This window comes from Hibiscus syriacus, unplaced genomic scaffold, assembly GCF_006381635.1.
Source record: "Hibiscus syriacus cultivar Baekdansim isolate YM2019G1 unplaced genomic scaffold, ASM638163v2 tig00003041_pilon, whole genome shotgun sequence".
In the NCBI taxonomy this organism is placed as follows: Eukaryota; Viridiplantae; Streptophyta; class Magnoliopsida; order Malvales; family Malvaceae; genus Hibiscus; species Hibiscus syriacus.
The window spans coordinates 6,812,984-6,827,538 of record NW_024061960.1 but is presented as its reverse complement, the minus strand read 5'-3'; the positions used below and the strand labels follow the sequence as shown (position 1 = coordinate 6,827,538).

The 14,555-nt window shown below is 33.3% G+C and overlaps 1 protein-coding gene across 1 annotated transcript; it reads left to right on the top strand.

The window, feature by feature from the left end:
• Positions 1 to 5,687: 5,687 nt before the first annotated feature.
• Positions 5,688 to 7,058, top strand: LOC120170431. The gene is made up of 3 exons (XM_039178362.1): positions 5,688 to 5,796; positions 5,902 to 5,994; positions 6,073 to 7,058. Exons 1-3 carry the CDS (start codon positions 5,767 to 5,769, stop codon positions 7,018 to 7,020), a joined length of 1,071 nt encoding a protein of 356 aa, XP_039034293.1. The 5' UTR covers positions 5,688 to 5,766; the 3' UTR covers positions 7,021 to 7,058.
• The last annotated feature ends 7,497 nt before the right edge of the window (positions 7,059 to 14,555 follow it).

Below are 14,555 nucleotides of genomic sequence, written 5' to 3'. Positions count from 1 at the left end.
TTTTTTTGTTGAAAAACACCGCAAACTTTAGCGGCGGTTTTAGCTGCGTTTGTCTTTACGCCGTAGGTGTTTTTAGCGGCGCTTAAAAACGCCGCTATAAGTAAAAAAAGGCCGCAACAAGCCACTTTTGTTGTAGTGGATGTTCATGGATAAGCAATTTAAATTGTGATTCCAGATGTATTTTAGGTTACAGTTAATTTTATTATAATTAAGAGTATAATGAATTTTATCATAATAGATTGAAGTAAATATCGTAATCTTAGAGTGATAATTATATCCAAGAGAGATTTTTTTACATAATATCTTAATGTCTATTTCATTGTACGGTTATTATGATTATCATTATCATTTATAAATTAGTATCATAACATTCACGTTATTTGTCTTGATCAAAATAGTAATATCTTTGAGGTATGGGATTTTATAATTGTGTGGCATCACCAAATTCACATTTTAGTAGGCAAAGAAGGTATGAAAATTTCTAAAGGCTTTCCTATTGTGATGAAAGGGTGGATAAAAGTTGAGAAGAGTATAGTTCGCCTTATGAATTAATAAAGAAAAAGGTAAGATTACTATTGATGATTGAGATCGTGTTGTGTATGATATTTAAGATTAAATTTCCTCGTACATCTAAATTTAGATCCGACTTGAATTTAATCGTAATTTAAACCGTAATTATATGGGGTCCAAGTGTTTTGCTTCTTGACGCCGCAACTTAAGGTTTGGAAAAGGACCTGAAGAAAGAAAAAGTTATGAATCTAATTGACCGCACACATTCTCTTGTCTGAAAGAGAAAAAAAGGAGAGATTTTGCTTGTCGCCAGGAATTTTGAGAGGCAGCTGCAGCTCAATCCTGTTGCTGTAATTCTGAAGCTAACATAATTATTGTTCTTCAACAAATCTTCATCAGATATAATTACAGGAACTATTAGCAATCACATGCCTGCATGAAAAAGTACAAAACAAAAAGAAAGGGAATCCAAAGCAGTGTTTTTCAATCAAAAACAAGGAATGGACACCCTGATTTTGCTTCTAATAGATTTTCCCAATTTTAATCAAACATGCTTTGATGTTGTTGGTAGACCTCAAACCAAACATTATGGGATTAATTCACGACTGCTTTTAAAGATTAAATTGTCTTAAATGTTTGGATAACCACCCTTTTGCTTCCTTAAAAAGGTCTAAAACATTCACATAATTTTTGAGAAAGTCTACCAAACATTGTACATGATTATGTATGTAAATCAGACTTGGATTTCATTTGTTTTACAGAAAATTAGAACATAGTTATGACAATGGAGATATCATGCTTCTCTCTTCTTTAGAAGGTAAATTTATATTATATGTTGATTTGCATGAACTTTGGAATTTGTACAAAATAATATATATGGTAAATTGTGTAATGGTTTTATATTTAATTTATGTTAGTTTTATGTAATATGATATTATATCCCTTTAGACATCTAATCGTACAATTCTATTTCATATAACGAAATTTTATATTGCACGAGTTAAGCGAATTTAGTGATTAAGAGATTATATTATCTCTTAACGTTATGAGAATTTGAGTATATCGTATATAGAAGTATGGGTGTTCAATGTCATAAGATTAAGAGTTTTTAAATAAATAATATATTGTATTCATCTTGGACTACTAAAAAATAAACTTTAACATTTACTATGTAATTAAATGTCGATTGAGTTTACTTTGTGTGTAATTCGGAGGACATAAATTTGAGTAATTTAAGGGTACAATTTCCTTCTGTTAGAGATGTGAGAATTGGGGCAAGAACCAAACGATTTCAGTGTTAAGGGATTTGTTGTTATTTTTTAAGGTTTAGGGTTCAAACATTGCGTATGCCAAGGGATTGAGTGTTCATTGCCAAATGATTGAAAATCTTTGAACAAATAATACATTGTATTCACCCAAATTTGTCCAAAAATAATGTGAGAATAGTATAATTTAGATATTGTATAAACAAAAATTATTCAAATAACTCCTAACCTTTAATTTTTTTAAAATAAAGTCTTCACATAAATAAATATTTTATTTAGAATATTGTTTACGTAGAATAAAAAATATATAAAATAATACAAAGAAATTAAAAATAAAAATATATTATTTTGTATTATATAAATGGTGTCTAATAAAATTGCATAAAACAAAATATTTAATTTGATGTATCCAAAGAAAGAAAGAAAAAAAGGAAAATCTTTGCATTTGGGGTAAAAGAAGCAAGCAGGTTGACCTAGAATAGAAGGTTCGATTTTGAAATTAATTTTTATTTTTAAATAATTTTAAAATATTTTTTTAATTAATTTCGGTTAAGTCAATATCCAATCTCAAATCCAGGCTTAGTTTCTTTTAAATTAAAGTCCAATTTCAGTTCAAGCCCAATTCAAGTTGGCCCATGTAGAGTTTAAATTAGGTCTTTAGGGTTATTCACCATATATGGACACTATTTATTCATTTACTTATTTTGAAAATGAACTTATTTTTTCCGAATAATTTTAAAATTGATTTATTGATCACCATGCAGTTAAAACTCTATAAATTAATAATATCAGGACCGAAAATTATAAAGGGATCTCACGAAAAATTATTATCTTATTATTTTATCGAGTTTTTCAATTTTTTACATTGGCCCAAGTCGGGACCGGACAAATTTATTATTTTAGAGAGTTTATTAATTTACCGAGTATTAATTTAAAGAGTTTCTATTGTATATAGATTAATATTTGATATATCTTTAATCAAATATTTTACTTTCATAAATAATACTTAAATACTATCACATTGATATTATATTATGATAATATATGATATTAGTTGACATAATGTTAAAATTACTCTTAATGTTTACGTAAATGGTAATTTGCACCCTAGTTTTTTTTAACATTTTACGTTCTAACGTTTTAATATTTTGTCAAAACATACAATGTTAGATGAAAATCGTTAGTTAACTAACGATCATCCCATGTTGCTGATGTGACATTTTCAAATGTGTCCAATTATTGATGGGTTCCATGTTATGTCATCATTTTTGGCGAGGCATTTCACGCCACATAATCATTTTGAGATACATGTCAGTCATAAAGTGAACACATATGAAAATGTCACATCAGAACATGAGTTGGCCGTTAGTCAACTAACGGTTTTTATCTAACATAATATGTTTTGACCAAAAATTAAAAAACTGGAAGAGGATAAAATGCTCCAAAAGAAAATAGGACACAAAATGACTATTTATGCAAATATAGGGGAGTATTTTTGTCATTATGCCATACTAATTTAGGATATATTATTAAAAGTGGCAATTAGGCATGTTCAAGTTGATTTTGGGTTAAGCCGAACCGTTTTAGGTTTAGATTATTTTAGGTTTAGGTTTAGTTTTTTTTTCGAGTTCGGGCTTTTTTTTTAAAATTTGAGATTTTTTAAATTCAAACATTTTCAAGATTATGTTTGTTTAATATTATATTTTTAAGATTTTAGTGTAATAATTATTTCACATAATTATTATATTCAATTAAATTTATTAATTCAATAAATTTTTGCTTTTTATTTATGTGTATATGCACGTTTTGTCCTCATCTATGAAGTTGGATGCAAAGCAATAGTTGTTGGTTATCAAATAGTAATATATATATATATATATATATATATATATATATATATATGTTAGATTATAAGATTATTTATAATACAAAAGATAATTTATTAATTGATAATCTAAATGAATTTGTAATCTATGAAATTATTCTGAATAAATAATTTATATTAGAATTATTATATTTTCTAAAATCCGAAGCAAAGGTATCTATTTAGGCTGGGTTAAAAGTTATCTCGTGCTGCAAAGGTTTCTGGGCTTGAAAATCAACCTTATGGTTTGTTTAATAACCCGTTGAAAAACAATTCAATGAAAATTATTAACTACAATGATTTAATATTTTAAATATGTTTGATTATTTAAAATTAAAACTAAGCTTTAGAAGTTTCTCAGTGAAAATGCGTGGAAAGTAGATAAAAACTTATTGCTTGATGGAGAATTTTAATTTTGATTTTCTTTTAAAAAATCCTATTTAAAATGATTTGTTTAATATTAGTATTGGTCGTGTTTATCCTTCATCGTCGATAATTGAGTTTGTTAATATATATTATTTATCTGAATTGTTCCGTTGAATTTTTAACCATTTCTTTATGGTCATTCTTTGTTTTTAAGTGACTAGTTTATGTACTATCGTGATTTTAGAAAAAAAAAATATACATTTTATGGTAATTCTTTGTTTTTAAGTGACTAGTTTGAGCCCTAACTTACACGTAATTTTTCCATTTTGCCCATTTAGTTATTTTGTTTCTCTTGATTAAGTCTTTGAATATGAGTGTGTTAATTAACTTGACATTAATTTCATGATTAGTTTCTATTAGGTATTAATTAGAGGTAAATTGATTAATTTGACTTTAATTATTAATTAGGTTTAATGTGGTCCTTAATTAATATTTGACTTAATTTTTTAATTTTAGTTCAATTTGATCTATAATTTGAAATGAGTTGATAAACTTGAGTTTCATTTCTTAATTAATTCATTTTAGTCTGTAATTTGAAATTGGTTTAAGTTTCTTGATTATTTCAATTTGATCCATAATTTGTAATTGGTTAAAACACGTGCCTTAAAATTCTTAATTAATTTCAGGTTAGACCATAATTCAAATTTGATAACAAACTTAGCTTAATTTTATTGATTAATGCAATTTGGTCCTAATTTGGTTTCTCTCGTTTACAATTAAAGTATGCCTCATTGAAAAATCAAACAAATGTACTTAGAACCTTTTTTATTTTGTTTTATGATTAAGAGATAAATTTAGATGGAAAAAAGGTGAAATTAAAAATCTTGATAAAGAATCAACAAATCAAACACGTATGCAAACAGCAATTATACCTTATGTTTTCCATTGAAATTATTTATGAATTATAAATTTAAAACAAAGCATCTTTAAGATAAAATAATGTGTGCATAATGTTGTTTATGGCCTCTTTCTTTTACTTCATTGGTAGAGACCCAAAGAGTTAGGCGTCTAGTCCAAATCAATGTTGTAATCAAAGTTCAATTATTAGATAGGCTATGAAACATGAAATAGTAAGCCGAACCCCTATGCAATTATTATTAGGTAACCATTTTTCTTTTAATTCATTTAACTTTTTTTTTTGTTTGATCACGTGTTTTTAATATATTGATTGATTAATTCAAATCGAATTTTTGAATAATTTCATTATGAGATCAAACTTTTTAAATTAATTTTCTTTATTTAATATTACAATTCACACGTATGATATTTTTTAAGAAATTTGATATCTCGTCACAGTAAAACAACAAATTATTGATTAAGTAATTTGATTTAAATATGCTATAAACCAAACCCATCATTTTGATGGCCTTTTCCATGAAATGGAATCTGCTGGTAAAATTATTACATTATTTCCTGTGGTTTGGTTTAGTTGTCTGCAAGTCTCGCTTACGTTCGAAATTGAAGCAGTTGATTTGAAAACAAGTCCTGGTGGGACACAAATGTTGTCACTTGGCGGCGTTTTCTTCTTGCTCCAAAACCTCAAAAGTCTTTTAATATCGATTTCAGTCCAACCCTTGCACTTAAAAAAATTCTTACATATTGACATAAGCATAAGCTCTTACATCTTTGTCATCAAACTTGCTCTCTTTGCCCGTCTTCTTGGTCTTTCTCCTTAGGTTTTGTAGGAACATTGGCATCATCATGGAAAGAAACTTGGAAGAAGAATCTAAGGTTTATTTTCTTTTGGTATTCTTTTTGTGTTTTCTGTGTTTTTTTTTACTTTGGGGTTTTCTTGTGTTGGTTTTAATATATGGTTTTTGATCTGATTGTTATTAGGATATGGCAGAAAGTGAATTTGATCAATCAATATTACTTTCAATGTCCAAGTCACCAGGCCAAAATGGCAGACCAAGCAGTATGATTCTCAAGGCAAGTCCTTATGTATGAGGTTTTCTTTTTAGTATTTGAGTTTGTTTTCGATTTTGACAATGGAGTTTTAACAAACAGAAATCAAAGTCTGTAATCCCAGCTCATTTGGTAGCTGAAGCGATCTCGACACTGCAAGGTCTTGATCTGAGATGGTCCGGTCCGATAACACCTACCGAAATGCAGTATGTCGAGCAATATATTGTTGCAAAATATCCTCAGTATTGCACTGGAGTCGTGGAAGACGGAGAAAAGATGTTGGACGTTGATAATCTATCGAACAGCGAGGAATCCTTTGAGACTGTTGTTGATAATAAGCGGAAATCACCGAGGGTTGTGAGCAGTAGGGAGTGTTTTTCGTCTTCGTCGATTAGTGGTATGGTCGATATCGACAACACTCGATTGGAGCCTTCGAGGCTTTTCGATATCCTCTCGAGGAAGACTTCTTTCCAAGGGAACTTTGTTTCAATACCCGAAATTCAAGCTCAAAACAGGGCGTTGAAGCACTGTGGGCTAAGTGAAGACGAGTATTTAGTTCTTTTCATGCCGAAGTACAAGGATGCTATGGTGCTGATTGGTGAAAGTTACCCTTTCTTTAAAGGGAACTATTATTTGACGATCATCGGCGAAGAGTCGGATTACATAAGGGAATTCGCCGGCCAGAGAGAATCGAAGGTCATTTCGGCACCGGAAACATGGTTGGATTTAAGGATTAAAGGGTCTCAACTTAGCCAAAACTTTAGGAGAAAATGTAAACATACCCCAAAAGGGTTGTTTTCTTATCCGGCTGATGTAAACGGGACAACTCGACACTCGTTGCATTGGATCTCGGAGGCGCATAGAAACTCGTGGCATGTCCTCCTGGATGCGACTAGGCTGGTTCTCAGAGAGGGTCAGCGTCTGCCGCTCGCGCTCCACCGGCCGGACTTTGTGTTATGCACGGGTGATAACACCCATGCTCAGCATTCCAAGATTACCTGCCTCCTTGTTAGGAAAAGATCATTTGATACCACCTCTTGTGCTCCGTAGACTTGCATTTTCATGAGTTTTACTTTGATTCGTAATGTTGTAAAACATTATCTAAATTTTCAAAAGTAAATTTATCGATAGATTTGATCCGGTCTGAATTATTAATTTATAGCCTGAAAACTTTGTAAAATAATGTTAGTAATAACATGTATCTACGTACTATTAACATACGTTAGCTAACGATATATTGACGTTTTTCTTAAGTTCATGAACCTAATTAATAATTTTAAAGTTTGTATTTACATATATTAAACACAAAAATATATTCACGATCCATATAAATGATGTAAATTCGAATAATAAATATTCAAAATATCTATTCATAATTATTTTAAATTTACAACGTATAATAATTTTTTGACAACATATTTAAATTCGTAATTTGAGTCGCCATCATTAATACCGACCTATATCAATTTATATAAAATTTTAGTATTCTAAAATTATTTTAAACCGTTTTGTATTCATTAAATTAAGTAATTGAACTTAATTAATACTTTTAAATTTATATTTTCTAATAAACAAACTTAGGAGGATGTACTTAAAACATACTTATATGTATATTTAATATACTTTTTATTAGAAATTGAAAATTAGATTCATTTAAAACAAGGATTATGATTCAACGGGGTTGGGTCAAGCGGTAAACAACTTAATATCGCTTATGTCTTGAGTTCGAGTTTTTGTGTATGCAGAAAATTCCCGCTTGAAGACTCACCCACCACAACCATATGTACGACTCAGGTTGGTCCGGATTAATAAATGCTAAGCCTTGGGAAATGGGAGGGCAAAAAAAAAAAGATTAGGAACCCATCAAGTAGTATAAGTGGTAAAAGGAAATGTTGTACTTCCTAAAAGTATTGCCTTTGAACAGTTGTGTCTGCAAGGTGTGTGTTGTCAATTAGTTAAGAAAATTCTGAACAGATAATATCTTATAATCACAAAAAAATAAGGATTAGATTTAGATTTTAACATTCAAGGCTCGAATTTAACTCGATCTTTTTTTAAATAATTTCTACATAAGAGAAAGGGGAAAGAAAAAAAGAAAATTTTGCTCCTAATGGATATTAAACCCATAACATTGAAAATAATAGAGGTGTCAACTGAGAGCTTTTAACCACTTGTTCTAGATATAATTGACTAAGTTGATCTATTTTAAAATTTACAAAACATTATATTTTTCATATATTATACTTTTTATGTCGCATAAAAATAAATTTATAATAATATGTAATACAATAATGTAAATATTAAAAAAAGTGAACGGACTAAAAACAAGTTTGGGTTAGCCATTTATAAATTTAGGTAGGCTTGGACACAATATGAAAAAAAAATATATAAAGTTAATTTTATACTTCTATATTTGATTCACCACACACACCTATATTATTAACTTAATTTACTCCATTTATGCTATTGAAATTTAAATCTCATGCATTATTTAAAAAAAACCTAATATTAAAAATAATGTATGCCGAATATGTATAACTTTTGAATTATCCAAATCTATAAATATATTTGAAAAATATGAACTCTTTTTTATTTTCAAATTATTTAAATATTGATTTTAATTAAATATTATTATTTATTATATATCTGAATTTACAAAAAATCTAAATTAAAAATTTTAAATCATATGTCAAATATTAATAAAAATATGTACAAATTTTATTTTGAATTCCACAAAAATCCGACGATCAATGTTTGAGTTCTCTTGAAAATAATAAATATATTCTTCATTTTATAATGTAAAGTTAGTGTTATGTATGGCTCATAAAAAGTCTCGTTGTGGGGTTACGAATTATGTGGGTTGGGGGTGTGGGGGCGCAGCCCCCGCGGTACGGTACAGGGTTGATTTTGTAATTATGTACCAGGGTTTTCTATTATAAATAGAGATATAACCTAGACCTAAAATATCATTGAATAAAAACTTCTAGCGCCGCATAGGCACCGAGGACGTAAGCACATTGCCGAACCTCGTAAAATTCTCGTGTTCTTTCGATTTCTTTACCCGTTTTCGTCAACAATTGGTATCAGAGCCAGGAGCAAAATTCGAAGTCGCGAAATTCGATGGTCAGGGTAACTTCGGATTATGGCAAACGAGGGTGAAGGATCTATTGGCGCAGCAAGGGATCTTGAAGGCTTTGCGACCTACAAAGCCGGCGTCGATGGATGAGGAAGATTGGGAAGAATTGCAGCAGCGAGCGGCAGGAACCATACGATTATGCTTGGCGGACGAGGTCATGTATCACGTCATGCATCTATCGTCTCCAGACGAAATTTGGAGGAAGTTGGAAAGTCAGTTTATGTCCAAATCCTTAACGACAAAACTGTATCTGAAGCAGCGGCTGTATGGGCTGAAGATGCAGGACGATCACGATTTGGCGCAACACGTGAATGTCTTTAATCAAATCGTTTCTGATCTGGCTCGGCTTGATGTGAAAATTGAGGATGAAGACAGAGCGATGATTCTGTTGTGTTCGTTGCCTTCCTCTTACGAACACATGGTGACTACTCTTACATATGGGAAAGAGACTATCAACGTTGAGGAGATTACTGCAGCCTTGTTGGCTCACAACCAGCGGAAGCAGAATGCAAGGGAAAGCTCTCAAGCCGATAGCTTATATGTCAAGGGTAATCGAGATCGTGGACGGAAGCCAGAGAAGGCAGGGTCCGGGAAGCGGAATTCCAGATCCAAATCCAGGGATAAGAAGACGATTCACTGTTACAAGTGCAAGGAGGCGGGACATATGAAGCGAGACTGTCCGAAGTTGAAAAAGCAGACCGATGAGAAGCGTGATGGCTCATCCAAGTCTGTGAACGTGGTCGAGGATGATACTTCTGATTGCAGTGAGGGTGATATGCTTTCTATTTCAACGACACAATTGACGGATGCTTGGATTCTTGATTCTGGATGTTCTTATCACATCACGCCAAATAGGGAATGGTTTTCGACATACAGGCCGGTTAATTCTGGTTCGGTTTATTTGGGTGATGATCGATGTTGCAATATTGTTGGTATTGGTGATGTCAGAATTAAGATGCACGATGGCTCCGTTCGGACGTTGAGTGGTGTTCGACATATCCCAGACTTGAAGAAGAATTTGATTTCCTTGGGCACTTTGCACAAGAATGGTTTATCCCTAAGGCTGACGAGGATAGGGAAACCATTCGGATTGTTAAAGGAGCATTGACTGTGATGAAAGGCAAGATGACTGCAGGGAATATCTACAGATTGTTAGGGAGTACCGTTGCAGGTGGAGTTCACTCTGTTGAGTCCTGTGATGATACGACAAAATTGTGGCATATGCGCCTTGCTCATCTAGTGAACGTGGTATGGCAGAATTACACAAGAGAAACTTGTTGCATGGTGTCAAAAGCTGTAAGCTCGATTTTTGCAAGTATTGTGTTCTTGGTAAACAGACTAAAGTCCGTTTCAAGACTGCGAAGCACACAACTCAAGGGATTCTTGATTATGTGCATTCTGATGTATGGGGGCCTTCCACGACATCGTCTTTGGGTGGATCTAGGTACTATGTTACTTTTATTGATGATTTTTCACGGAAAGTTTGGGTGTATTTTTTGAAACAGAAATCTGAAGTTTTTGAGAAGTTCAAGCTGTGGAAAGCTGAGGTAGAAAACCAAACAGGACGAAAAATCAAGTGTTTGCGGTCTGACAATGGTACGGAGTACACAGATTCACAGTTCCTACAATTCTGTAAGGAGCATGGGATTCAGAGGCATTTTACAGTGCGCAAGACACCACAACAGAATGGTGTTGCGGAACGAATTAACAGGTCGTTGAATGAAAGAGCCAGATGTTTGCGGTTGAATGCGGGGCTTCCCAAACACTTTTGGGCTGAGGCTGTTAACATGGCGTGTTACCTTATCAACAGATCGCCAAGGGCATCGCTGGCTGGGAAAGTTGCAGAAGAGGTATGGACTGGTCATGATGTTAGTTTTGATAACTTACGGATTTTTGGTTGTCCTGCTTATGTGCATGTACCTGCTGATGAGAGATCCAAACTTGATGCAAAATCGAAGGAGTGCATTTTTCTGGGTTACAAGAAAGGTGTCAAAGGATTCAAGTTCTGGGATCCAGTTGCGAAGAAAGTTGTGATTAGTAGAGATGTCATTTTTGATGAACAGTCTATGTTGCAGCAGAAGCAAGACACGACAGTGGTAGATTTCGAGCAGTTTCCAGTTGAGAAACCAGAAACTTCTCAACCGACTTCTGGTGGTTCCACTACGGATGATTTGCAGGATTATAGTCTCGCCAGAGACAGGGTGAGACGGACGAATATAAAGCCTCCGAACAGATTGGGTTTTGAAGACTTGGTATCTTTTGCACTTACTGTTAGCAGTGATGATCCATTTACTTTTCATGATGCCGTTACTAGTCAGGAAAACGACTAGTGGATGGCAGCCATGGTTGAGGAGATGGAGTCTTTGAATCACAATCGCACATGGGAGTTAGTTCCCCTTCCTGAGGGTAAGAAGCCGATTGGTTGCAAATGGGTGTATAAGAAGAAACCAGTAGTAACAGAAAAAGAGGGGGAGAAGTTCAAGGCTCGTTTGGTAGCGAAGGGTTTTTCACAGCAGAAAGGAGTTGATTATGATGAAATCTTTTCTCCTGTGGTCAGGCACACTTCAATCCGAGCAGTACTTGCATTGGTGGCTAGTTGGGATTTGCATTTAGAGCAGATGGATGTTAAAACTGCTTTTTTGCATGGTGATTTAGAGGAGCAGATCTACATGCGGCAACCTGAAGGTTTCACTCAACCTGGAAACGAGCATTTAGTTTGCAGATTGAAGAAATCTTTGTACGGGTTGAAACAGTCTCCGAGACAGTGGTATAAACGGTTTGACTCCTATATGATCAAGATTGGCTACAACCGATGTGAGTATGATTGTTGTGTCTATGTTAAGAGCCTTGATGATGGTTCTTTTATTTTCTATTACTGTATGTTGATGATATGTTGATTGCTGCGAAGAACATGGATGATGTTATCGGTTTGAAAACTTTATTGAGTCAGGAATTTGATATGAAAGATTTAGGTGCTGCAAAGAAAATTCTTGGAATGGAAATTTGCAGGGACAGAGACTCAAGGAAACTGCGGCTATCTCAACGGGTTATGTTGAGAAAATGCTAGAAAGGTTTGCGATGAGCAGCGCGAAACCAGTTAGCACTCCATTGGCGAATCACTTTAAGCTCTCATCAGAACAGTGCCCTAAGACAGATAAGGAAGCTGAAAATATGGCAAAGGTTCCGTATTCTAATGCTGTTGGCTGCTTGATGTATGCGATGGTATGTACTCGTCCTGATTTAGCTCATGCTGTTAGTCAAGTTTGTAAGTACATGTCTAAACCTGGTAAGCAACATTGGGATGCAATCAAGTGGATCTTTCGGTACTTAAAGGGTACTGTGGGACATGGAATTATTTTTGGGAGTCAGCGGGATAATCCTTTGGTTGTAGGATATGTGGATTCAGATTATGCAGGTGACTTGGATAATAGAAGATCTACGACAGGGTATGTGTTTACTCTTGGTGGAGGGCCTATTTGCTGGAAGTCTACTGTTCAATCTGTCGTGGCACTATCTACAACTGAAGCTGAATACATGGCAGCGGCTGAAGCTGCAAAAGAAGCTTTATGGCTTACTGGTTTAGTGAAGGAGTTGGGTGTTCAACAAGGTGGAGTTCAGTTGCTTTGTGATAATCAAAGTGCTATTCACTTGGCTAAGAATCAGGTGTATCGTGCTAGAACTAAACATATTGATGTAAGGTTCCACAAGATCAGAGAGTTGGTTGCATCTGGAGAGGTTTTGTTTCAGAAGGTACATACTGATGAGAATGCCGCTGATATGTTCACCAAGCCAGTTACGACAGACAAGTTCAAGCATTGCTTGGACTTGTTGAATGTTTCGAGTTGTTAAAGAAGCAAGGTAACCCAACCCACATTGAAGTTTCCAAGGGGCAGGATATTCGCCAAGGTGGAGATTTGTTATGTATGGCTCATAAAAAGTCTCGTTGTGGGGTTACGAATTATGTGGGTTGGGGGTGTGGGGGCGCAGCCCCCGCGGTACGGTACAGGGTTGATTTTGTAATTATGTACCAGGGTTTTCTATTATAAATAGAGATGTAACCTAGACCTAAAATATCATTGAATAAAAACTTCTAGCGCCGCATAGGCACCGAGGACGTAAGCACATTGCCGAACCTCGTAAAATTCTCGTGTTCTTTCGTTTTCTTTACCCGTTTTCGTCAACAGTTAGATTTAGATATTCAAAAATATAATTTAATCTATATAAGTGATGCAAATTTAGATAATAGATATTTAAGAGGTGCTTATTTATATCTATTTTAAATAATAATTTTAAAATTTAAATTTATAAATTATAAATTATTCAAATTTATAAAAGAATAAATTAAATATTTACAAATATCTCAATCTACTATTTAAGTTTTCATCTTTACTTAACATTTTTGGGGTGTTTGGCAAAAAAACTTATAGCTGGTAGCTGATTCCAGTAGATTGTTTGACCAACTGATTTGATTAACTATTTATACAAAAGTGTTTGATAAAATTTAGCTGATAACTTATATGGGTAAAATGATAAATAAGAGTATGATACATTTAGTTGTTAAGTACATATATGTTTTATAATACTTTAGTCTTTATTGAGGCTAAATTATTCGGATAAAATTGTTTTGACAAGAAATTGAAAATTCCTTAAGAAAATTATTCAATATTTTTTAAAATTTTGAATATATTTTTTAAATTTAATATTTACAAATATTAATCTTATGAGATTGATACATACTATTAACCTTGTATAAAATATCAACACTACATTTAATTTTTACTTTCATGTTTTGCTATATTTTCTTAACTAAAATATATTTGAAAATCTACAGCCAAAAAGTTTATATTTAAATGTAAATTAATTAATTGAATATCATATATTCTCCAGCTGTTCAGAAGGATCATGCTCAAGGAGGGTTCAATATGGATTGCTTGGATTGATTCTTATGTCCTTGAGGGTAGGTCCTGCTGGCAGGTTTGCAACTCCCAAAGCTGTGGTTGGGTTTGGAGGAATTTGTTGAACCTGAAGCATGTTGCTGCTTCGATTAATGGCTTTTTGGATGGTCCTAAGTGGTCTACTGCTATGGTGTTGAGGGAGATCACGGGGAGAGTGGAGAAGGTATAGTGGGAGAAGTTGGTCTGGCACTCGAGGCATATTCCAAGGAGTTCTGTTATAGCTTGGATGGCTGTTTTGGACAGACTCCCTACTAAAATTAAACTGATTTCTTATGGTTTAAATATTGATGGGATTTGTAACCTTTATTTGTTAGAACCTGAGTCGAGGGATCACCTATTTTTTTAGTGTGGTTTTGGAAGGGTGCTTTAAGGAGCTTTCATTTAACAAGGTAACAAGGCAGGTTCTGGGATGGGATGATGATCTGAGGTGGGTGTGTTGTAGTTTGAAGGGTAAATCTATGTCTGTTGCTATGTTGAAGTTGGTCTGGAATGGT

Bases quoted from the DNA above. Each gene is read 5' to 3' on its own strand.
- LOC120170431 (XM_039178362.1), top strand. From the start codon at position 5,767: ATGGAAAGAAACTTGGAAGAAGAATCTAAG. The intron at 5,797-5,901 runs GTTTATTTTCTT...GATTGTTATTAG, and splicing joins ACTTGGAAGAAGAATCTAAG to GATATGGCAGAAAGTGAATT. The intron at 5,995-6,072 runs GCAAGTCCTTAT...TTTAACAAACAG, and splicing joins CAAGCAGTATGATTCTCAAG to AAATCAAAGTCTGTAATCCC.